The sequence below is a fragment of the Leptopilina boulardi genome, unplaced genomic scaffold (assembly GCF_019393585.1).
Source record: "Leptopilina boulardi isolate dan_hultmark-lab unplaced genomic scaffold, ZJU_Lbou_2.1 LbouV2_51, whole genome shotgun sequence".
Classification (NCBI taxonomy): Eukaryota; Metazoa; Arthropoda; class Insecta; order Hymenoptera; family Figitidae; genus Leptopilina; species Leptopilina boulardi.
Genome location: NW_026137996.1, coordinates 1,723,133 through 1,747,416, shown reverse-complemented (window position 1 = coordinate 1,747,416; position 24,284 = coordinate 1,723,133). Strand labels below are relative to the sequence as shown.

Below are 24,284 nucleotides of genomic sequence, written 5' to 3'. Positions count from 1 at the left end.
CACTAAACTAGATCACTAATCTAGATCACTAAACTAGATCACTAATCTAGATCACTAAACTAGATCACTAATCTAGATCACTAATCTAGATCACTAAACTAGATCACTAATCTAGATCACTAAACTAGATCACTAATCTAGATCACTAATCTAGATCACTAATCTAGATCACTAAACTAGATCACTAATCTAGATCACTAAACTAGATCACTAAACTAGATTACTAAACTAGATCACTAATCTAGATCACTAAACTAGATCACTAAACTAGATCACTAATCTAGATCACTAATCTAGATCACTAAACTAGATCACTAAACTAGATCACTAAACTAGATCACTAATCTAGATCACTAAACTAGATCACTAAACTAGATCACTAAACTAGATCACTAAACTAGATCACTAATCTAGATCACTAATCTAGATCACTAAACTAGATCACTAATCTAGATCACTAATCTAGATCACTAAACTAGATCACTAAACTAGATCACTAATCTAGATCACTAAACTAGATCACTAATCTAGATCACTAATCTAGATCACTAAACTAGATCACTAAACTAGATCACTAATCTAGATCACTAAACTAGATCACTAAACTAGATCACTAATCTAGATCACTAAACTAGATCACTAAACTAGATCACTAAACTAGATCACTAATCTAGATCACAAAACTAGATCACTAAACTAGATCACTAAACTAGATCACTAATCTAGATCACTAAACTAGATCACTAAACTAGATCACTAAACTAGATCACTAAAGATCACTAAACTAGATCACTAATCTAGATCACTAAACTAGATCACTAATCTAGATCACTAAACTAGATCACTAAACTAGATCACTAAACTAGATCACTAAACTAGATCACTAAACTAGATCACTAAACTAGATCACTAAACTAGATCACTAAACTAGATCATTAATCTAGATCACTAAACTAGATCACTAATCTAGATCACTAATCTAGTTCACTAAACTAGATCACTAAACTAGATCACTAATCTAGATCACTAAACTAGATCACTAAACTAGATCATTAAACTAGATCATTAAACTAGATCACTAAACTAGATCACTAAACTAGATCACTAAACTAGATCACTAAACTAGATCACTAAACTAGATCACTAATCTAGATCACTAATCTAGATCACTAAACTAGATCACTAAACTAGATCACTAATCTAGATCACTAATCTAGATCACTAATCTAGATCACTAAACTAGATCACTAAACTAGATCACTAATCTAGATCACTAAACTAGATCACTAAACTAGATCACTAATCTAGATCACTAATCTAGATCACTAAACTAGATCACTAAACTAGATCACTAATCTAGATCACTAAACTAGATCACTAATCTAGATCACTAAACTAGATCACTAATCTAGATCACTAATCTAGATCACTAAACTAGATCACTAATCTAGATCACTAAACTAGATCACTAATCTAGATCACTAATCTAGATCACTAATCTAGATCACTAATCTAGATCACTAATCTAGATCACTAATCTAGATCACTAAACTAGATCACTAAACTAGATTACTAAACTAGATCACTAAACTAGATCACTAATCTAGATCACTAAACTAGATCACTAAACTAGATCATTAAACTAGATCATTAAACTAGATCACTAAACTAGATCACTAAACTAGATCACTAAACTAGATCACTAAACTAGATCACTAATCTAGATCACTAATCTAGATCACTAAACTAGATCACTAAACTAGATCACTAATCTAGATCACTAATCTAGATCACTAAACTAGATCACTAAACTAGATCACTAATCTAGATCACTAAACTAGATCACTAAACTAGATCACTAATCTAGATCACTAATCTAGATCACTAAACTAGATCACTAATCTAGATCACTAAACTAGATCACTAATCTAGATCACTAAACTAGATCTCTAATCTAGATCACTAAACTAGATCACTAAACTAGATCACTAAACTAGATCATTAATCTAGATCACTAAACTAGATCACTAATCTAGATCACTAATCTAGTTCACTAAACTAGATCACTAAACTAGATCACTAATCTAGATCACTAATCTAGATCACTAAACTAGATCACTAAACTAGATCACTAATCTAGATCACTAAACTAGATCACTAATCTAGATCACTAAACTAGATCACTAATCTAGATCACTAATCTAGATCACTAAACTAGATCACTAATCTAGATCACTAAACTAGATCACTAATCTAGATCACTAATCTAGATCACTAATCTAGATCACTAAACTAGATCACTAATCTAGATCACTAAACTAGATCACTAAACTAGATTACTAAACTAGATCACTAATCTAGATCACTAAACTAGATCACTAAACTAGATCACTAATCTAGATCACTAATCTAGATCACTAAACTAGATCACTAAACTAGATCACTAAACTAGATCACTAATCTAGATCACTAAACTAGATCACTAAACTAGATCACTAAACTAGATCACTAAACTAGATCACTAATCTAGATCACTAATCTAGATCACTAAACTAGATCACTAATCTAGATCACTAATCTAGATCACTAAACTAGATCACTAAACTAGATCACTAATCTAGATCACTAAACTAGATCACTAATCTAGATCACTAATCTAGATCACTAAACTAGATCACTAAACTAGATCACTAATCTAGATCACTAAACTAGATCACTAAACTAGATCACTAATCTAGATCACTAAACTAGATCACTAAACTAGATCACTAAACTAGATCACTAATCTAGATCACAAAACTAGATCACTAAACTAGATCACTAAACTAGATCACTAATCTAGATCACTAAACTAGATCACTAAACTAGATCACTAAACTAGATCACTAAAGATCACTAAACTAGATCACTAATCTAGATCACTAAACTAGATCACTAATCTAGATCACTAAACTAGATCACTAAACTAGATCACTAAACTAGATCACTAAACTAGATCACAAAACTAGATCACTAAACTAGATCACTAAACTAGATCACTAATCTAGATCACTAAACTAGATCACTAAACTAGATCACTAAACTAGATCACTAAAGATCACTAAACTAGATCACTAATCTAGATCACTAAACTAGATCACTAATCTAGATCACTAAACTAGATCACTAAACTAGATCACTAATCTAGATCACTAATCTAGATCACTAAACTAGATCACTAAACTAGATCACTAATCTAGATCACTAATCTAGATCACTAAACTAGATCACTAAACTAGATCACTAAACTAGATCACTAATCTAGATCACTAAACTAGATCACTAAACTAGATCACTAAACTAGATCACTAATCTAGATCACTAATCTAGATCACTAAACTAGATCATTAATCTAGATCACTAAACTAGATCACTAATCTAGATCACTAAACTAGATCACTAATCTAGATCACTAAACTAGATCACTAATCTAGATCACTAATCTAGATCACTAAACTAGATCACTAATCTAGATCACTAAACTAGATCACTAAACTAGATCACTAATCTAGATCACTAATCTAGATCACTAATCTAGATCACTAATCTAGATCACTAAACTAGATCACTAAACTAGATCACTAATCTAGATCACTAATCTAGATCACTAAACTAGATCACTAATCTAGATCACTAAACTAGATCACTAAACTAGATCACTAAACTAGATCATTAATCTAGATCACTAAACTAGATCACTAATCTAGATCACTAATCTACTTCACTAATCTAGATCACTAAAGTAGATCACTAAACTAGATCACTAATCTAGATCACTAATCCGAGCAATCTTGCTATAATCTTACTGTACAATCTTGCAGTAACCTTACACTGGAATCTTTCGGCAAGCTTACCATGCAAGCTTGGGTTAGGTGGGACATTCGAAGCTTGCGGCAAACTTGCCATGCAAGGTTGGCAATATTGCGCGGCAAGCTTGCCGCAAGGTTGCTGTAAGCTTATATGCTATCTGGGGATCATCATAATAATTTTAATCATCTTAATCAGCATTCTCATTATGATAATCAGAATTATCTTGATCATCATAATTTTGATCTCTCATTAAAAATATAGAAAGAACATTTCCTTTATTCATGGGGGATATTCAATTTTTGTCGTGGATACTATAAATATTATTATAATTGAATTCTGAATAATATATTATATATATATACTTAAAAAAGAATTTTATTTGAATAATTTGTCAGATGTTTGTCATATTGTGCAATACAAACACATCATTGTAAGTCGTAACTTTTACTTTCCTTCATAAAAAAGGTAATAATTTACTGTTTATAGAGAGAAATGAGGTGCAAAGGAGAATTTAAAAGATAAAATCAATTAATTTCACATTGTTTGGAAGTTTATGGACTGACAAATAAATTACACTTAAGTTTTTTTTATATTTTAAAATTTACATAACTATGTATATATGTGAAATTAATTATTATAGATCGCTGTCTAATACATAAATTAATTTCAAAATTTAAATATATAAAAAATAGAAGTATTTTCTCTATTTTTATTTAATTAGATTTTAAGATTAAATTAACTTATTGTGTGATATCCTTTTATGTATATAACATTTGTATACCTTCTTACTATAAATTTAAAATCAGTATATGAAAGCATAAATTAAAACATAGTTAAAAATTTGTAAAATTAATCATAAATCATCATTATATTCAGCTGCTTTATTTAAATAATAATTTACCAATTGAAAAATCATCAGCATATTTTTTATTAAATAGACAAATGATGATATATATATATATATCATAATTTTCAAAAAAGGGGTAAAAAAAATGAAAGATAATAATTAATGAAATCAATTATTTATTGAGACAATAGTTGTTACATTATATTTAATTTTTCATCGCATTTACCAAGCTGTGGCAACTGGAGCGGCAACATGAGAATATACAGGTACAGCGTGAGAGTAAACAGTTTTAAGTACAGGTGCAGCTTGTACAACTGGTACCAAAGTATGAATTGCTGGAACTGAATGATCTTTTCTGATCACTGTTGTTGAGGAGTGAGCAACTGGAGCTGAAGAAACAACAGTCTTGAGTACAGGTTCAGCGTGGACAATAGTTTTGAGTACTGGTGCAGCTTCCACAACAGGTACAACAGTTTCAGTATGAATTGCTGGAACTGAATGATCCTTTCTGATCACAGTTGTTGAAGAGTGAGCAACTGGAGCTGAAGAAACAACAGTCTTGAGTACTGGTTCAGCGTGGACAATAGTTTTTAGTACAGGTGCAGCTTCAACAACAGGTACAACAGTTTCGGTATGAATTGCTGGTACAGAGTGATCCTTTCTGATCAAAGTTGTTGAAGAATGAGCCACAGGAACTGAAGAAACAAGCGTCTTCACTACTGGTACAGCTTGCACTGGTGCATGGATGACTCCAGCATTAGCAACAGCCACGAAGGCAGCGAAAGCAATGAACTAAAAAGTAACACAAAATTTTTAAAAACATTTTTTTGTCAACAGATGATGAAGAAAAAATAGGGTAAAAAATAAATAATGGAGTACAAAGAAAATTAAATTAAAACGGAATATTTACGGAATCAAAATGTTGAATAGTATATATAAATACTTACTTTGAATGCCATTTTAGAGTTGATTGGTCCAAATGCAACTAGCAATTGATGCTGTCTATGGCTAAAGTTTCGATTTTTATACTGCCCAAGAAATAGTTTTTAATGGTGGGAGAAAAATCAAATAAAAAACAAATCAAATAATTATTTTGAAAATTAAACATTCTCATAAAAGCCGAAGGATGAAGAAAATTGAGAAATATGACTATTAACATAAAGAAGTTTCTTGTGAAACTCTTTATACCTATCACTTTAGACATGTAATCCATTAGATACTATTATTCACATGCATGCCATATAAAATGACATTGATATAATTTATTCTATTCTATATTTCAAATCGTATATAAATATATATATAAATTAACACTACATTTAAAAATGATTTCAACCATCAAACACAAAAATATCGAAAAAAGTACTATTTACTTAATAGTAAAAAAATTATATGATTTTAAAATAAATATCTTTCCAAGGATGAATTTATATCGATTCTTTACTTTAATTATAAAGTTCAAAAATTTAAAGAATGAAAATTGTAAAAATAAATTATAAAATCCATATCATTATATGGATAAATAAATCTTTAGAGAAAATTATTCATATTTAAACAGTATGATTACATTATAATTTTTAAATAATTCATAAGGGCTTATATAATCGGAAGTAAGAAGTTAGGCATGCCCTAATAATTCATTATAATATTGATCTCTATTTTAAATATTTTGATCTAGTTTCTTACTTCATTTCACATATTTTAAAATTTGATCGATCAATATCAAACATTCCAGTAAAAAAAAATTTCATAATTTTTACAGATTTTCACTCCTATAAAAGCAGAATCTCAATCTCTAAACGACATCAGTAGCAATCAGCAATTGAACTAATCAACATGGCATTCAAGGTATTTTAAGTCTTCTAAAGAGTGTTTTTAACAAAATTTTAATTTGTTAATTTACTATACTGAAAAAAATTTATTTCATTGACAATAAATTATTATCATTGTTTTCTAATAATAAAATTTAAAATTACAGTTTATTGTTCTCGCCGCATTTGTGGCAACCGCAAATGCTGGATTAATTGGAGGATATTATTCTTCATTGGCTGCACCAGTACCATTGGCGTATGAGAGTGCTCCAGTTGCACAGGCAGCGGTGATCACCAAAACCGTGGACTCTGAATACGATCCTCATCCCGAGTACAGTTATTCCTATGATGTTCAAGACTCATTGACCGGTGACTCAAAATCGCAACACGAAACCCGCGACGGAGATGTTGTCAAGGGAAGTTACTCTCTCGTAGAGGCTGACGGAAGCAAAAGAACTGTCGACTATGTTGCTGACCCAATCAATGGATTCAATGCTGTTGTAAAGAAGGAACCAGCAACAGTTGCCGTCGTCGCTGCTCCAGTTGTCAAACAAGTTGTGCAACCAATTGTGCCAGCCGCTGTTGTCAAAACTGTTGTACCAGCTGAAACCACCATCTCAAAATACTCCACTGGATTCACCCATCACGCTCCAGTTGTTCACTCAGTTGCTCAACAAGTCGTGCAACCAGTTGTGCAAGCCGCTGTTGTCAAAACTGTTGTACCAGCTGAAACCACCATCTCACAGTACTCCACTGGTTTCACACACAATGCTCCCGTTGCTCATACAGTCGCTGCATACTCCGCACCTGCATACTCTTATGTTGCTGCACCAGTTGCTGCTTGGTGAAGAATTTAAAAAAATAATGTAACAAATTGATAATAAATAAATCATTTCACGAAAATTACCTTTTTGTGCTTCTTTTTGTTTTTACCTAAAGTTCTATTAATAATATTATTTTTTATCGAACTCATTATTTTTTGTTATCGAATACCTTAATTGATATCCTTAAATGTAGATAACTTATAAATTACCGAAACATTTGGAAAGATAACAAAGTTTCCATCCCACTTGGAGGATTAATAAATAATGAAATTGATGTATGATCAAATCTTATGATACTGTTTTGTATAATATTTATTTATTTATCTCTTTATCGCTGTTTATTACAAAATAAAAAGTTAATCCCATTCCGATATCAAGTAATCAGAAAAACAATCCGTTGAAAGCGGGAATACGAATTATGCTGGTCCGATATACGTGGGTTTCATTGTATTAAATTAAGTTTTAATCCTTAAAATAGCAGTTTTTTACCAAGTAATAAAAAAACTCTCTTATAATTGTATCAATATTATAATAAATAAATATTTTTCTTTTGTAATGCGCGTTTGCAAAATCGAATTTCACTTGCGAGCGCTATGTGATCATTAGGGTTATTTCACATTAGGGTAAAAATATTTGAAAAATGAAAATATAAAAATTAGCGACATAAAAAATCTACCTTACCGACTGATGGTAAAACATTTTTTTGAAAAATGAAAATATAAAAAATTACTGACAGAGAAATCTACTTTACCGACTGATAATAAATTTTTTTTAATGAAGATATAAAAACCTACCGACACAGAAATCTACCTTCCCGGCTGATGGTAAAACAGTTTTTTGAAAAATGAAAATATAAAAAATTACCGACATAGAAATCTACGTTACCGACTGATGGCAAAACAGGTTTTTAAAAATGAAGATATAAAAATTACCGACATAGAAATCTACTTTACCGACTGATAGTAAAACAGTTTTTAAAAAATGAAGATATAAAAATTACCGACATAGAAATCTACCTTACCGACTAATGGTAGAACAGTTTTTTGAAAAATGAAAATATAAAAAATTACTGGCACAAATCTACCTTACCATCAGTCGGCAAGGTAGATTTCTGTGTCAGTAATTTTTATATTTTCATTTTTCAAAAAAAACTGTTTTACCATTAGTCGGTAAGGTAGATTTCTATGTTGGTAATTTTTTATATTTTAATTTTTCAAAAAATTATCTACTCATAATTATTACTGATGATTTATTATTTTTATAGTTGATTATATTGTTGATGGTTAAAATTTTAAAAAATTAATTATTAATCTGCAATTAATCTAGTCATCTTAATCTATACGGAATTCGTAAAATTTGTATGTCACTTATTTTTAAATCAGAAAATCGAAATTCAAAATTATTCCAAAGATTTGATGTATAAAATCCACAATCAGAAACAATCTGGATTTAGTTAGATTTTTAAATCTTAATTTGAAATCTGTAGGTGTCAGAACCAATATTATGAATAATAGATTTTTCTTACTTATATATACAGCTGTTGGATTATTATTTTGAATTATTACGGACTCACTGCGATTGAAATTTTGAAACAACTCGAATGAAACTATAAATTAGGTTTGTTTACGGATAGATTGAATTCCAAAAAGATCTCGAATACGTCTTTTCTTTCAAACTAATAAGGATCATTTTCGGACTATTTTGATACTATGTTTACGTACCAATTTCCCGCGAATCAGTTAGCAAATTCTAGCTTAAACAATCTGGATTCAGTATAAGCTAGAAAATGTTTATCCAGATTGAGTTTGAAATAAATCAATATTCCAACAGATCATTATAACAGCTATATCAATCTATTTTAGCAACATTAGAACTTTAGGTAAAAATAGAAAGAAGCACAAAAAGGTAATTTTCGTGAAATGATTTATTTATTATCAATTTGTTACATTATTTTTTTAAATTCTTCACCAAGCAGCAACTGGTGCAGCAACATAAGAGTATGCAGGTGCGGAGTATGCAGCGACTGTATGAGCAACGGGAGCATTGTGTGTGAAACCAGTGGAGTACTGTGAGATGGTGGTTTCAGCTGGTACAACAGTTTTGACAACAGCGGCTTGCACAACTGGTTGCACGACTTGTTGAGCAACTGAGTGAACAACTGGAGCGTGATGGGTGAATCCAGTGGAGTATTTTGAGATGGTGGTTTCAGCTGGTACAACAGTTTTGACAACAGCGGCTGGCACAATTGGTTGCACAACTTGTTTGACAACTGGAGCAGCGACGACGGCAACTGTTGCTGGTTCCTTCTTTACAACAGCATTGAATCCATTGATTGGGTCAGCAACATAGTCGACAGTTCTTTTGCTTCCGTCAGCCTCTACGAGAGAGTAACTTCCCTTGACAACATCTCCGTCGCGGGTTTCGTGTTGCGATTTTGAGTCACCGGTCAATGAGTCTTGAACATCATAGGAATAACTGTACTCGGGATGAGGATCGTATTCAGAGTCCACGGTTTTGGTGATCACCGCTGCCTGTGCAACTGGAGCACTCGCATACGCCAATGGTGCTGGTGCAGCCAATGAAGAATAATATCCTCCAATTAATCCAGCATTTGCGGTTGCCACAAATGCGGCGAGAACAATAACCTGTAATTTTTAAATTTTATTATTAGAAAACAATGACTATATAATTTATAATAATAAATCGTTTGAATGTTTAATAATTTTTTTTCAGACTATCAGGTCTAATTTTTTTTTTTACTTTCTTCGAATTTAGGTATATTTATTTATCAAGTAAAAGAAATTTTTTTTTTTAATTTCTTACCTTGAATGCCATGGTATTGATTAGAAGAGTTGCTGAATGCAATTGATGCTGTTTAAAATTTTGATTTCGGTTTTTATAGGTAGCAGTTTGATCATTAGATATGCATAATAAAAGAAGTGGGAAAATGATATGCGATCATTTTAGAAGGTGAAATATGGAAAATTGGGCAAGAAAACTAGATCATTTCCTTAGGCTATATTTTATATGATCAATGTTACTAAACTATTATGCGCTTATATGTTATACGTAAGGTCATGTCCTTGCTTTACTTCTAGGTATAAGGAAAATTCGATTAAATTAATTTGACGTCTTTCGTTCATAAAATGCCAATATAAATATCAAAGTAATAGTATAAAGTAAGATAATTCTAATTAAAAAACAAGTTTTTGTTAACATTATATTGAATTCATTGTTTATGTAAGTTAATTTCTTATATAATTTTTTAAGACCATAAAATTTAAATATTTTTTTCTAATAACAGATAAAAACTTGTTTTGCTTAGGTTATTTATAAAAGCTTAATTACTTTGTATCATTGGCGCATTACAGTCTTTATGCTTTACATTATATTTTTCTAATTTTTTAAAACTTAAATTCGTGATTTTTTTTAAAAAACAATAAAGAAAATATGTATACAATATTTTATATTTTAACAATAGTAGTTTTAACATCAAGTTTTCTATTATTTATTATTTACCATTTTTTTGGAAATCGAGAACTTTACCGAAAAACTAGTCACATTCCAGGACCAAAAACATTTCCTTTAATTGGATGTGCTTATCTTTTTCTCGGTGATTCGAAATGTGAGATTTTAATAAAAAAATTTATTATTATAATTAAAGATAAATATTTTCAAGTTAATTAATTAATTATTTGATTTTAGATTTTATGAAACGAATGGCTAGACTTATTGATTCATTTCCCTCGACATTTCATTTTATTCTTGGTTCTAGAGTTTGGATTGTGATCAAAGATCCGGTACAAATAAAAGTAAGGAAAATATTTTTTTTATTAAATTATAAATAAATTACTTAATACTTCCACCATTGTGGATTTCAAAAAAAAATTAAATTTTTTTAAAGACCCTTCTGATTAATTCGAAAACACTTCAAAAAGATGATATTTATAAATTTGCCAAACCTTGGGTAGGCAATGGATTAATGACTGTTGATCGTGAGTTGAAAATGATTTTCAAATTAAAATTAACTTTTCATTTATGTACCTAAAAATTAATGTAAATTTTGTTATTGATTTTTTTTTATTAAGATCAAATTTGGCACGATCGACGAAAATCAATTCAACCGACATTCCATAGTAAAATCCTGAGAAGTTTTATGTCAATTCTTCAAAAACATTCACTTTTATTAACACAAACTCTGTCAGATCGAATAGATGGTCCGGAATTTGAAATATTACCCTACATTTCATTCACAATTTTTGTCAGTATTTATGGTAAGTAGCGTAATTTAATATAAATATATTATTTCAATATAATATAATAATTTATAATTTTCTAAATTATTTAATAATTTTTTTCTGTTTAACAGAAAATACTATTGGAATGTCTATAGAAAAGGAAAGAAAAGAAATTCTAAAATATTTAGAAACAAATGGAAGGTGCAAAAAATTAATTTTTTAAAAATTGACTATTTGTTTACAATTAATTAATGAACTTAATAATTTACAGAATATTGAAATCATTTCTCGAACGACTTAATCGTGTGTGGTTACATTCGGATATATTACACAGGCACACAAAAAAAAAAAAAGTCAGGTCCCAAAAAGCACAACCCCATATTCCTATGTTTTTGGGGTCGCTGAAACCGAATATGACCATGAAAAATTTTTTTGCCGACCCATTTTCCCGCAATCACCCCCTTGCACCTACTCACGGGGGTTGGAGTTTCAAATTAAAAAAAAAGTCAAGTTCGGTGTCTAATCCTACGTTTTTTGGGGCGCTGAAACCGAAAAACGCCACCAAAAACAAATTCTTTACCCCCTTAACCCCCTACAACCCTCTGGGAGGGGGTTAAAATTTTAAATTTCACAAAAAGTCAAGTTCGGTGTCTAATCCTACGTTTCTTGGGGCGCTGAAATTAAAAAACACCACCAAAAACAAATTCTTTACCCCCTTAATCCGCTAGAACCCCTGGGAGGGGGTTGGAATATCATTTTTCACGGCGCTAAGTGTAGAAAAATAAATTTCCTTAAGACTTTGTAGGTGCGTATTTGTGTAATCATAGGTAACTTTCTAGAAAACTTTATTTTTGGTGATGTTTTTCGGTTTCAGCGACCCAAAAAACATAGGATTAGACACCGTACTCGACTTTTCGTGAAAAATGAAATTCCAACCCCCTCCCAGGGGTTCTAGCGGATTAAGGGGGTAAAGAATTTGTTTTTGGTGGTGTTTTTTAATTTCAGCGCCCCAAGAAACGTAGGATTAGACACCGAACTTGACTTTTTGTGAAATTTAAAATTTTAACCCCCTCCCAGAGGGTTGTAGGGGGTTAAGGGGGTAAAGAATTTGTTTTTGGTGGCGTTTTTCGGTTTCAGCGCCCCAAAAAACGTAGGATTAGACACCGAACTTGACTTTTTTTTTAATTTGAAACTCCAACCCCCGTGAGTAGGTGCAAGGGGGTGGTTGCGGGAAAATGGGTCGGCAAAAAAATTTTTCATGGTCATATTCGGTTTCAGCGACCCCAAAAACATAGGAATATGGGGTTGTGCTTTTTGGGACCTGACTTTTTTTTTTTTGTGTGCCTGTGTTATTTAACTTGACACGACTTTCAAAAGATTTCTATGACAATATCAAGTACAATCACAATTTTACAGATAATGTGAGAAAAAAATTCATTCTACACTGTTTAAAAAACAATTTTTTTATGCTTTTTAAAACTTAAAAATATTATTATTATTTTCAACCATACATTTAAATATGAATAAGTGAAAAACCTCTGTAGGAGAAAGTCTCACGCTTATCCAGGTTTGACTGTAAATTTAAAAATATAAATAACTTATTTTAGGTAATCAAAGAAAGAAGACAAAAATTAAAAATTGAAAATAAAGGTAAATATATTTTTATAAAATTTTTTTTTTAAAAACAAATTCTTTGAAAAATTAAAAAATTGATAATTTTAGAGAATATTGAAGAGAAGACAAATTTTTTGAATTTAATGTTAAAATTGTTAAATAGTGAAAATAAATTCACTGATAAGGATATTCGGGAGCAAATGGACACAATTATTATTGCGGTGATTATATATATAATTATTCTTTATATTTCCAACATAAAGAAAATAGAAATTTTAAAAATTAGATTCTAATAATTTTTTATAGGGTCATGATACAACCTCTCGTACATTAAATTTTATTTTACTCATGTTGGCATCTCATCCCATTGTTCAGGTACGAATTGTATTTTCCGTTTTTTTATTGAAAAAAAAAAATTAATAAATTATATTAAAATTAAATAATATAATTGTATATAATATTTTTTTACAAAATTATTTGATTATTATAATTATTAATTACTTCAGGATAAAGTTTATGAGGAGCTTTTTAATATTTACGGCACTAATGATCCAGAAATTGATCCAATAAATTATGACGATTTAAAACGATTAGAATATTTAGAAAGAGTAATTAAAGAAACAATGAGACTTTTCCCTGTTGCAGTAATCATATCACGAAAGGCATTAGAAAACTTTACATTAGGTAAATATACAATTTTTTTTTTTTAATGAAAAATTTCATATATTCCAAAAAAATAATAATTAAGTAGTAATTATAATTAATTATTTATTAATTAAAATAATTTTCCAATTTTTGAATAATATTAATTTAATTTTAATAATTTCAGATGGCTACACAATACCAAAAGATTGTGGTATGATTGTTTCAATTTTTAATCTTCATCGCGATGAAAAAATTTGGCACGATCCATTCAAATTTGATCCAGATAGATTTCTACCTGAAGAAGTGAAAAAAAGACATCCGTGTTCATTTATTCCTTTTAGTTTTGGAATTAGAGATTGTATAGGTATTAATTAAAATTTATTTATTATTATTAATTAATTAATATTCTTATCAATTAAAAATTAATTAAAAATATGTTGGATTTTCTATACTTGCACTGAAAAACGAGTTTGGTATTGACAACCAAACGTTTGGTTGGCAACCAAAATTTTTTTGTTGAATTAACAAAATTTTAATTGTCTCAATCAAAATTTGTTTCACGCAACCAAAATTAGAGAAAAAAATTATTTTTGTTGTCCTAACTAAAGTTTGATTGGGACAACAAAAATTTTGTTGATTCAATAAAAAAAAATTTTTGTTGCTTAAATAACAACCAAACATTTGGTTATTAATACCAAACCCTTTTTTCAGTGTGACTTAGAATATTAATTTTAAACTAATATATTTGTTGGTAAAAAAAAAATTCTTTCTTTTCAGGACGTACATATGCCATGATGTCTTTGAAATTGTTTACTGCGACTATTCTTCGAAAATATATTGTGAAAAAGGATAAAATCTCAAAAATAGAGGATATAGAATTAACGACGGATTTTTTGCTTTTAACTACTGAGCCAATTATTCTAAGAATTGAAAAAAGAGTAAAATAATATACCTAAACAAAATAAAATGATATAAACAATTTTACTTTGTATAATAAAATTTTACAAAATACAATAATTTGAAAAACATTTTTAATTGAAAAAATGGTTTCAGATAGTTGAAATTTCAAAGAATATTATTAAAATAGTTAAAAATAATTGAATTTCCTCAGAGTTATAATTGAAATTATTAAATTTCAAAAAAAAAATTTTTCGATGGAAAATTTTAGAAATAATTAAATTTTAGATGCTTTTAAATTTAAATTATTGAAAATTCAATTAATTTTGAATTCAAATTTTTGAGAATAATGAAATTTTATTGGATTTTAAATTGAAAATTTTTGGGAAATAATTGAATTTTAATTGAAATTTTGGAAAATAATTGAATTTTTGTCAATTTTGGATTGAAAATTTGTAAAATAATTGAATTTTAATTTACATTTAGAAAATAATTGAATTTCAATTGACATTTTGGAAAATAATTGAATTTTTGTCAATTTTGGATTGAAAATTATTAAAGGAATTGAATTTTAATTTACATTTCGAAAATAATTGATTTTTGGTTGATTTTGGATTGAAAATTTTGAAAATAATTGAATTTCAATTAAAATTTTGGAAAATAATTGAATTTTAGTTGATTTTTGATTGAAAATTTTTATAATAATTAATTTTTAATTTAAATTTTTATGAATAATTGAATTTTAGTTGATTTTGATTTGAAAATTAGAAAAAAAAATTTCTTTGATTTTAAATTGCAAAATTTGGAAAATAATTGAATTTTAAAAGATTTTGAATTGCAAAATTTGAAAATAATTAAATTTTATTTGATTTTGAATTGAAATTTTAGGAAATAATTAAATTTTAATGTCAATTTTGGACAATAATTTACTTTTTAGTTGATTCAAAATTTTGATAATAATTAATTTTTAATTTAAATTTTGGATAATTATTGAATTTTAATTGATTTTGGATTAAAATTTTGGGTAATAATTGTATTTTATTTGATTTTGAATTGAAAATTTGGTAAATAATTGAAATTTAAAAGATTTTGAATTGAAAATTTTGAAAATAATTGAATTTCAATTGAAATTTTGGAAAATAAATAAATTTTTGTTAATTTTGGATTGAAAAATTTAAAAGTAATTGAATTGTAGTTTATTGTGAATTGAAAATATTGAAAATAATTGAATTTTAGTTGATTTTGAATTCAAATTTTTGAAAGAAATTGAATTTTAATTCAAATTTTGAATAATAATTAAATTTTTGTTGATTTTTGATTTAAAATTTTTATAATAATTAATTTTTAATTGAAATTTTTAAGAATTATTGAATTTTAGATGATTTTGAATTGAAAATTAGAAAAAAAATTTCTTTGATTTTAAATTGCAAAATTTGGAAAATAATCGATTTTTAAAAGATTTTGAATTGAAAACTTTGAAAAGAATTGAATTTTAATTGAAATTTTGGATAATTAATTTTGAATAAAAATTTTAGAAAATAATTGAATTGTATTTCATTTTAAATTGAAAATTTTGGATAATTATTGGATTTTTAATTGATTTTGAATTAAAATTTCGGGTAATAATGTTTATTTTGAATTGAAATTTTTAAAAAATAATTCAATTTCATTGTGATATTTTTTTTTTTTTTAATTATAAACAATTGTTAAATTTCATAAAAATTTTAATTGAAAAATAATATTGATATAATTGAATTTGTGATGTATTACATTAAAATTAATTAAAATTAATTAATTTAGTGAAGAATCATTTTAGTTGAAAATTTATTAAATAATTGAATTGAAGAAGATCTGAAGAAGATCTAAATTTTATACTTAAAAAAAGGTATTTTATTTACATTTTCTTTCAAATGTAAAAAAAATGTCGCATTTTATTAAAATAAGTCGATAAAAGTCGTATTTTTGAAAAAAGTCGTATAATCCGAGGCTTGTAAACATATAATTTTCATTATTATCATTTAATATGTAATAATATTCTAATAAATTAAATTATTATTGATAATATTAATTTTTAATTTTTTTATAACAAACAATTAAATACTCAATTTAGCGCGCTTGCGCGCGTTTAATTTTGCTAGTGTGTAATAAAAACAATGGATTGTATATTATTAGGAGAATTTATTTATATATTACAAAATAAATGATCTAGTGATAGTAGGCGGGAGCTGCGTAGCTGGCAACTTTGGCGTAGTGAGCAACTGGAGCAGCGGCGTATTGGGCAACTGGAGCGGCGGCGTAGTGAGCAACTGGGGCAGCGGCGTATTGGGCAACTGGAGCGGCGGCATAGTGGGCAACTGCTGGGGCAGCGGCGTATTGAGCAACTGGAGCGGCAGCGTAGTGAGCAACTGCTGGGGCAGCAGCGTATTGAGCAACTGGAGCGGCAGCATAGTGGGCAACTGGTGCGGCAGCGTATTGAGCAACTGGAGCGGTGGCGTATGCGGCAGTGTAGGCGGGAGCTACAGTTTTAACAACTGGAGCAACAGTTTTCACCAATGGAGCGGCGACAGCGGTTTTAACGGCAATTTCAGCGGGTTCTTTGTGAACAACAGCGTTGAATCCATTAACTGAATCAGCGGTGTAGTCGACGGTTCTTCTTGTTCCATCGGATTCAAGAAGAGAGTAGCTACCTTGTACAATGTCTCCGTTACGGGTTTCGTGTTGGCTTTTTGAATCACCGGTTAATGCATCCTGTACATCATAAGCGTAACTGTATTGAGGATTGGGATCGTAATCAGCGTCAACTGTTTTTACAGCCACAGCTGGCGCTACAGCCAATTTTGCAACGGGGGCAGCAGCGTAGCCAAGAGGCGCGGCAATAATTCCAGCTTGAGCGGCGGCCACAAGGGCGGCGAGGACGACGAACTAAAAAAAAAATTATTTATTTATTATTTTCTTCCTTTCAATATAAGTAATTATCAAATATGTAAATTATTTTACTAATCAGTAAATAATAAATCAGAAAATAGTAGTAGTAGAAAAAATTTATAATTAAATTTACAATTTAAAAAAATAAATATCAATTCCAATTAAAAAAAAATTCTACTATTATTATAATTGTTCAATAAAGAAAATTTCTGTTTTCTAATTGACGAGAGGAAAATTGAATTACTAATTTCACTTGCGACACTTATTTTCTTTAAACACTTGTTAAAATAGCACAATTTTTATTTTTAACACGTTTTACTTCTTTAATAGTACCTTGAATGCCATTGTAATGTTGAGAGTTACAGTTGCTGCTTGCAAATGATGTCGTTCACTGCGAAATTTTCGGCTTTTATAGGTCTCGAGCAGAGACTATATTGCGTGTGTGATGTAAGCATACTAAGACCAGTTGCGGGGGGACCGATTCTCTCCGCAAGGTGAGAAATTAGGCAAGAAACTGGATCACACACATATATAAAAGTATTTTATCGATATTTGGGACAGATATCAATTTTTGTCTCCGCCTCATTTTTTTTTTTTTTCATTATATATCTATCTTTCTCTTTATCATAGTAAATTTTAATTTATTATAGAAATTAAAAATATATTCTCAAATAAAAAAAAAAAAAAAACTTTGTAAGAAAATGAAAGAAATATGTGAGAATAAAGTTTTGTAAAATTTTACAAAAGTCGATCTTCATTCAGAGTGTAAATTTTGCAAGGAAGAAGATTTTGTAATAAAAAACATTTTTTTTTTCTGTTCAAATATCGCGTGAACTAAGAAATACGCCTACGAGTTCTCTGTTATTAACATTGAGTCAGGTTTACTGGTCGACGTCAAGAGCTCAGTTACTTCTTTATGGCATTCAAGTAACATAGCAAACACCTATTGCATTTAAGAACCATAATAAACAACACAGTTCTCAAAGCATCCCTTAAAATAAAGTTTTGAAAAAAAAAATATATATGAGGTACTAAAATAAAATTTCAGTAAACTGACAATATCATAAAGATCATTAATCATAAAATTCAAATGCATAAGTTTATTTGAATATAAGTAAATTAAGAAATAAATGGTTAAATCGATCTTGAACCAAGATATCAAAATGTGGTCCAATAGATTATGGATCACAAAAAATGGTCCATTAGTTCTGGAACCAGAAAATGGTTCAAGAGATCTTAGACCAAATCATTGTTCATTAGTTATGGGACCAGAAAATGGTTCAATAAATTCTGGAACAAAAACTGGTACAATAGATTCAAGACCAGAAATTGGTCCATTATGGTTGGGACCAATAAATAGTACAATATTGATATAATGCTAAATAATGGTCCATTAATTTATTTTTTACTAAAAAATGGTCCAATAGATTCTGGACCAGAAATTGGTATTATTATTATTATTATAATATAATTATAATGCTAAATAATTGTCCATTAATTTATTTTTTACTAAAAAATGGTCCAATAGATTCTGTACCAGAAAATGGTCCATTTTCTCTGGAACCAATAAATAGTACAATATAGATATAATGCTATAAATAATGGTCCATTAATTTATTTTTTACTAAAAAATGGTCCAATAGATTCTGGACCAGAAATTGGTATTATTATTATTATTATTATTATTATTATTATTATATAATTATAATGCTAAATAATTGTCCATTAATTTATTTTTTACTAAAAAATGGTCCAATAGATTCTGGAACAGAAAATGGTCCATTTTCTCTGGGACCAATAAATAGTACAATAGATATAATGCTAAATAATGGTCCATTAATTTATTTTTTACTAAAAAATGGTCCAATAGATTCTGGACCAGAAAATGGTCCATTTTCTCTGGGACCAATAAATAGTACAACAGATATAATGCTAAATAATGGTCCATTAATTTATTTTTTACTAAAAAATGATCCAATAGATTCTGGACCAGAAAATGGTCCATTTGCTCTGGGACCAAAAAGTTATCCAACAAATCTTGTACCAGATAATGGTCAATTAATTCTTGGATCAAAAATTGGTTCATTAGTTTTTTTTTTTTACTGAAAAATAATCCAATAGGTCTTGGACAAGAAAAAGGTACATTGGTTTACGGGACTAAAAACTGGTCCAATATATATATTATACCAGAAAAAGATCCTTTAGTTTCGGGACAAAACAATGGTCCAATAAATTTTTGAACAAGATGATGAACCATTAATTGCAGCATCAAAAAATGGTCTATTATTTTATTTACTAAAAAATGGTTCATTAATTCTCGTACCAAAAAATGGTCCCTTAATTTTTTTTTTACCGAAAAATGGTCCTTGGACCAGTAAAATATATACTTTGGTTCTGAGACCAAAAAATTATATAATCGCTCTTGTACCAGATAATGGTCAATTAATTCTTGGACCAAAAACTGATCTTCTAGTTTTTGTACCAAAAAAATGGTCCATTTGTTCTGTGACCAAAAATTTATTTAATAAATCTTGTACCAGAAAATGGTTAATTAATTCTTGGACCATAAACTAGTTCCATTAGTTTTTGTACCGAAAAATGGTCCAATAGATTTTAAACCAGAAAAAAGCGTACATTGGTTCTTGGAGCAAAAAGTTTACTTGTACCAGATAATGGTCAATTAATTGTTGTACCAGAAACTTCTTTCTTTTTTTTTAACATACAATACAACAAAGCAATTATATTGTATAATAAAAAACGAATTTTATTGTGCAATTGATTTTATATAAATTGCAATAAATTTCAAAATGAAAATATAACGAAATCAAATTGAAAACAAAAATAAATTGATATTTAAAAATAAATGTTATACATATTTAAAACATTTTTCTCTTTTTTATATTTAATGATAATTCTCCATTTTGTGAAATGTCTTCGTGGTTATATGGGCGAGACATAAAAGCTAGAAATCAAGGTGACCATTTCTCCTGATAAATATTCAGATATCCAACAGTAGATCGGATGTGTTACGATAGCCACCCAAATGATATTTCCGCTATATATATATATATACAAGCTATGTGTATGGAAATTTAAAACCTGAATGAAAATGCATGAAAAAAAAAAAATTATACGATTTACACTTAAAGGGATGAGATGATGACAATTACCAAGAAATGTTAACGTTAAAAGCAAAAATTCCCACACGTCTTGTCTTCTTCAAGTCGTGTCTGATTTTATGCGACTCTTACTACTGAACGACAGCGTGACTAGAATAATCATTTTAAATATTCCGAATAATATAAACACGCCTCTAAAAATATTTAACTATATTCTATTCATATTTTTTTTTTTCAATCTTCTTTGTATCGTAAATTTCATATTTAATCACTTCCCTCTTTTTTTAACCCCATAGAAATATAAATTATTCAATTATTTTTTTGTTTAAGAAATGTTTTTAAGAAAAAAAAAAAAAAAAAAAAAAAAAAAAAATTCACACAAAAAAGAAATATATTTAAAAATAATACTTTTAAGAGATAAATAGATATATAAAATATGTAAGGGTTTGAAAATCATTGTAAAGGTTTACTAAAAGATGTACATGGAATAAATAATAATAGTAATAATAATAATAATAATATAAAATATGAAAAAAGTAAAAATAAATTATATGAATATTTTAACATTCTCAGGTGTAAAAGAAATAAAATCAAAATAAATTCGAGGTGTAATTGAAAAATGCACTTATCTCTGAGTTAAACACAAGTGTTTTTCCGTGTGAAATAATTTTTTTTTTTTTTTTTTAAATCCTTTCATTTTCGTTAATCGAAGCAATGGAATTTGTCCTTCGCGAGTTTAATAATTTTTCGTTAGGTGGTAAATTCTCTTTTCTGAGCGATGTGTCTTAAAAAGTTCACGGTCGCTTGACATTTTACTAATTGTAATGAAATATAATTTTATTGCTATAAAACTATAGTTGGTAATTGACAGTCAATTAAATAATTTGTCAACAGTATTATATTAAACGAAAAAAAATTTTTTTTCTTTAAAACAAAAAAATAATAAATATTTTAATAAATAAATTAAATAAATTTTTTCTAATCGAAAATTTTTTCAAAAAACCTAAAAAAAATTTAATTTGTATAGTATATAAAAAGTAATAAAATTAATTTTAATATGATAAGAAAATAAAAATGATTTCTTTTTTTAATAACTTTCATTTTTGTAGGTGTAAAAAAAAAAAATTGCTCCTGAAAGAAAAAGAAAGAGACTGTTAGAAACTCGATCTTCGTTAAATCCTCGTTTTTCAAGGACTCTTTATATATATATGCCCCAGAGTGGAAAGGATGGATTGCAATAATAATCGTTGAAATTGAAAATAAGAAGAAAAAAAAGATTGTCTTAAAAAATCGTATTAAAATCTGTCTTGCGAGACTTCATATATATGCAATAAACATTTTGTTATATTTGCCCCGCAGATGTTCATTCGTGAAAAACATTAAAAAAAAATTTTTTTTTTTTTTTTGTTTTTGAAATAGCCAGCGTCCAATGTTTTCGAATCCGGAACCGGAGGATTGATCAGGGTCGTTTTTGAAGGTGAATCCACACCCAATGAAAAAGTTCGTAACACTACTCCGCTACCAAACAGCCGTGACTGCTTTCGTTTGATCAAGGCGAAAGTTAAATTCCATATGAAACAATTCGGGACTTTGTTATTTTTTTTTTTGTTTTAATTCTTTCTTCATGCAAAAAAAAAGAAAAAAAACAGTCCAATTAACAAAATAACGATCTCCTTAAGAATTTTTAAATTTTACTTGAAATCTTTTTTTTGTTCATTACATGCGTATATGTATAATTTATTTCTTTATCTCCATCATTATGTATTACACCTGGATATATATATATATATATATATATATATACAAGAGCTGCGAGAAAATGTTCAAAAAATTCGTTAATTATTTTTAATAATTAAATTTTTTAAAAATTATTTATTTTTTTCTATATATATATATATATATATATATATATTAAAAAAATATTTTATAATTAATATTATTATAACTGTAATTTATAATTAATATAAAATTATAATTTAATGCATTTTTTATTCGCCAAAATTGAAATAATGATAATAATAATTTTTAAAATCAAGTCTTTGTTTTCTTTAATCTTGATAGGAGCGAGAGAATTTATATCATGTGCGTTTAAAATATCATATATGTGAATAAATTAAGATTATGGAAAGTCGATCAAAAAGCAGGTGATTGACGTTTCGAGTCTTGTCGCGACATATATATATATATATTGATATATTGGATAATTTATAATGTAGAGAAAGAATCGAATCCCGCGTGTATATACCTTCACAGACCCACCTAATTTACGAAAGTGTTCCACTTATTTTTTCGTGATCTCATAATGCGATATATACTCTTAGATGATGTAACAAAACCCATCGCGTTTTCAACTAAAAAGAAACCAAAATAATATTATAACCCTTTACGCGATTTTTAATCTTTCGTTTATATATAAATACAAAGGGTCCACATTCATCCTCTCAGTCATAATGAAGAAATTGAAGAAATTTTAAAATTGACAATAATTTTTAATTTAACAATTTTCTTCATTTAATTAAAATTATTTTAAAAAAAACTTCTATACATTTAAACTGGTTTTATATGATAATTATTTTAATTAGTGATTGTAATAATTGATTTCACAAAAATAGTATATCTATATACATGTATTTATTGCTTCATTTTTAAATCAAATAAAAATTTATTTTTCGAAAGTAAATGTGGAAATTTTTTTTTTTTTTTTACAGTTTATTGCCTTCATCTAGTTAATTTTTCTTTTCAAAATCATATTTTAAAATTCTTCAAAAAATTTTTTTAATTTATACTTTTTATTATTTTATTAAAAATAAATATACGTTTACTTAACTCAAAAATATATTTTATTTGGTTTAAATAAATGCACGATATTGAATTTTATTGTTTATTATTAATATATTTTTAAAATGTTCAATATCATGTAATTTTTCATTTTTAATAATAATTGTCATTTTAGAATGTGAATTCGATTATCTTCCCTCACAACAAAAGGATATCCTGAAAACGTCCATAGGATATCCTGAGGATTTCCTCAGAACATCCAAACCGCCGTTACGTAGGATATTTTTAGGATATCCTGGGGATATCCTGAGGATATTCTAGGGATATCCTAGTGATATCGTGGGGATATTCTTGGGATAAACTTGGTATATCGTTAAAATATTCTAAAAATATCGCTAAGATCTCCCTAGGATATCATTATGATTCAAATTTTGACTATTTGAGATAGCGATTTTTTGATACAAATAGGTTTCCCGTGATTGTCAATCATCTTTCAAATCTGGGCTGTTACCTTTGGATGTAATTGGACGTCCTGAAGATATCCTTGGGACGTTCTAAGGATATCCACAGGATATCCTAATAATATCCGGGAAAATAATTAGGATATCCCTGGGACGTCCTAGGGACATCCTTAGATATCCCTAGGATATCCTAACCGCCGCTACTTTGGATATCCTTAAAGTATCCTTAGGATATCTCTGGGGTATCCCTAGGATATCCTAACCGCCGCTACTTTG

The 24,284-nt window shown here is 28.0% G+C and overlaps 5 protein-coding genes across 5 annotated transcripts; 3 read left to right on the top strand and 2 right to left on the bottom strand.

Moving 5' to 3' along the window:
- Positions 1 to 4,855: 4,855 nt before the first annotated feature.
- Positions 4,856 to 10,424, bottom strand: LOC127289928 (uncharacterized). The gene is made up of 4 exons (XM_051318213.1): positions 10,155 to 10,424; positions 9,300 to 9,976; positions 5,644 to 5,728; positions 4,856 to 5,488 (listed from the first exon to the last, which is right to left on the bottom strand). Exons 1-4 carry the CDS (start codon positions 10,164 to 10,166, stop codon positions 4,919 to 4,921), a joined length of 1,344 nt encoding a protein of 447 aa, XP_051174170.1. The 5' UTR covers positions 10,167 to 10,424; the 3' UTR covers positions 4,856 to 4,918.
- Positions 6,489 to 7,413, top strand: LOC127289800 (larval cuticle protein A3A-like). Its single transcript, XM_051317976.1, has 2 exons — positions 6,489 to 6,544; positions 6,675 to 7,413. The coding sequence occupies exons 1-2, from the start codon at positions 6,533 to 6,535 to the stop codon at positions 7,353 to 7,355; spliced, it is 693 nt and encodes a 230-aa protein (XP_051173933.1). The 5' UTR covers positions 6,489 to 6,532; the 3' UTR covers positions 7,356 to 7,413.
- Positions 10,425 to 10,699: 275 nt separating the features above from the next.
- On the top strand, positions 10,700 to 13,211 carry LOC127289927 (cytochrome P450 4C1-like). Its single transcript, XM_051318212.1, has 7 exons — positions 10,700 to 10,956; positions 11,037 to 11,143; positions 11,236 to 11,326; positions 11,420 to 11,605; positions 11,701 to 11,770; positions 11,841 to 11,926; positions 13,177 to 13,211. Exons 1-7 carry the CDS (start codon positions 10,782 to 10,784, stop codon positions 13,209 to 13,211), a joined length of 750 nt encoding a protein of 249 aa, XP_051174169.1. The 5' UTR covers positions 10,700 to 10,781.
- LOC127289801 (cytochrome P450 4C1-like) lies at positions 12,864 to 14,826 on the top strand. Its single transcript, XM_051317978.1, has 7 exons — positions 12,864 to 12,990; positions 13,177 to 13,219; positions 13,292 to 13,404; positions 13,490 to 13,558; positions 13,690 to 13,867; positions 14,013 to 14,192; positions 14,606 to 14,826. The coding sequence occupies exons 3-7, from the start codon at positions 13,327 to 13,329 to the stop codon at positions 14,773 to 14,775; spliced, it is 675 nt and encodes a 224-aa protein (XP_051173935.1). The 5' UTR covers positions 12,864 to 12,990; positions 13,177 to 13,219; positions 13,292 to 13,326; the 3' UTR covers positions 14,776 to 14,826.
- A 2,057-nt stretch (positions 14,827 to 16,883) lies between these two features.
- LOC127289799 (larval cuticle protein A3A-like) lies at positions 16,884 to 18,132 on the bottom strand. Its single transcript, XM_051317975.1, has 2 exons — positions 17,984 to 18,132; positions 16,884 to 17,647 (listed from the first exon to the last, which is right to left on the bottom strand). The coding sequence occupies exons 1-2, from the start codon at positions 17,993 to 17,995 to the stop codon at positions 16,931 to 16,933; spliced, it is 729 nt and encodes a 242-aa protein (XP_051173932.1). The 5' UTR covers positions 17,996 to 18,132; the 3' UTR covers positions 16,884 to 16,930.
- Positions 18,133 to 24,284: the final 6,152 nt, after the last annotated feature.

Coding starts and splice junctions, on each gene's coding strand:
- LOC127289928 (XM_051318213.1), bottom strand. Junction 5,729..9,299: donor GCTGCACCAGTTGCTGCTTG/GTGAAGAATTTA, acceptor ACTATTTCTTGG/GCAGTATAAAAATCGAAACT. Junction 5,489..5,643: donor ACTCTAAAATGGCATTCAAA/GTAAGTATTTAT, acceptor GTTACTTTTTAG/TTCATTGCTTTCGCTGCCTT.
- LOC127289927 (XM_051318212.1), top strand. CDS start 10,782: ATGTATACAATATTTTATATTTTAACAATAGTAGTTTTAACATCAAGT. Junction 10,957..11,036: donor TTTTCTCGGTGATTCGAAAT/GTGAGATTTTAA, acceptor ATTTGATTTTAG/ATTTTATGAAACGAATGGCT. Junction 11,144..11,235: donor AAGATCCGGTACAAATAAAA/GTAAGGAAAATA, acceptor ATTTTTTTAAAG/ACCCTTCTGATTAATTCGAA.
- LOC127289801 (XM_051317978.1), top strand. CDS start 13,327: ATGTTAAAATTGTTAAATAGTGAAAATAAATTCACTGATAAGGATATT. Junction 13,868..14,012: donor ATTAGAAAACTTTACATTAG/GTAAATATACAA, acceptor TAATAATTTCAG/ATGGCTACACAATACCAAAA. Junction 14,193..14,605: donor TGGAATTAGAGATTGTATAG/GTATTAATTAAA, acceptor CTTTCTTTTCAG/GACGTACATATGCCATGATG.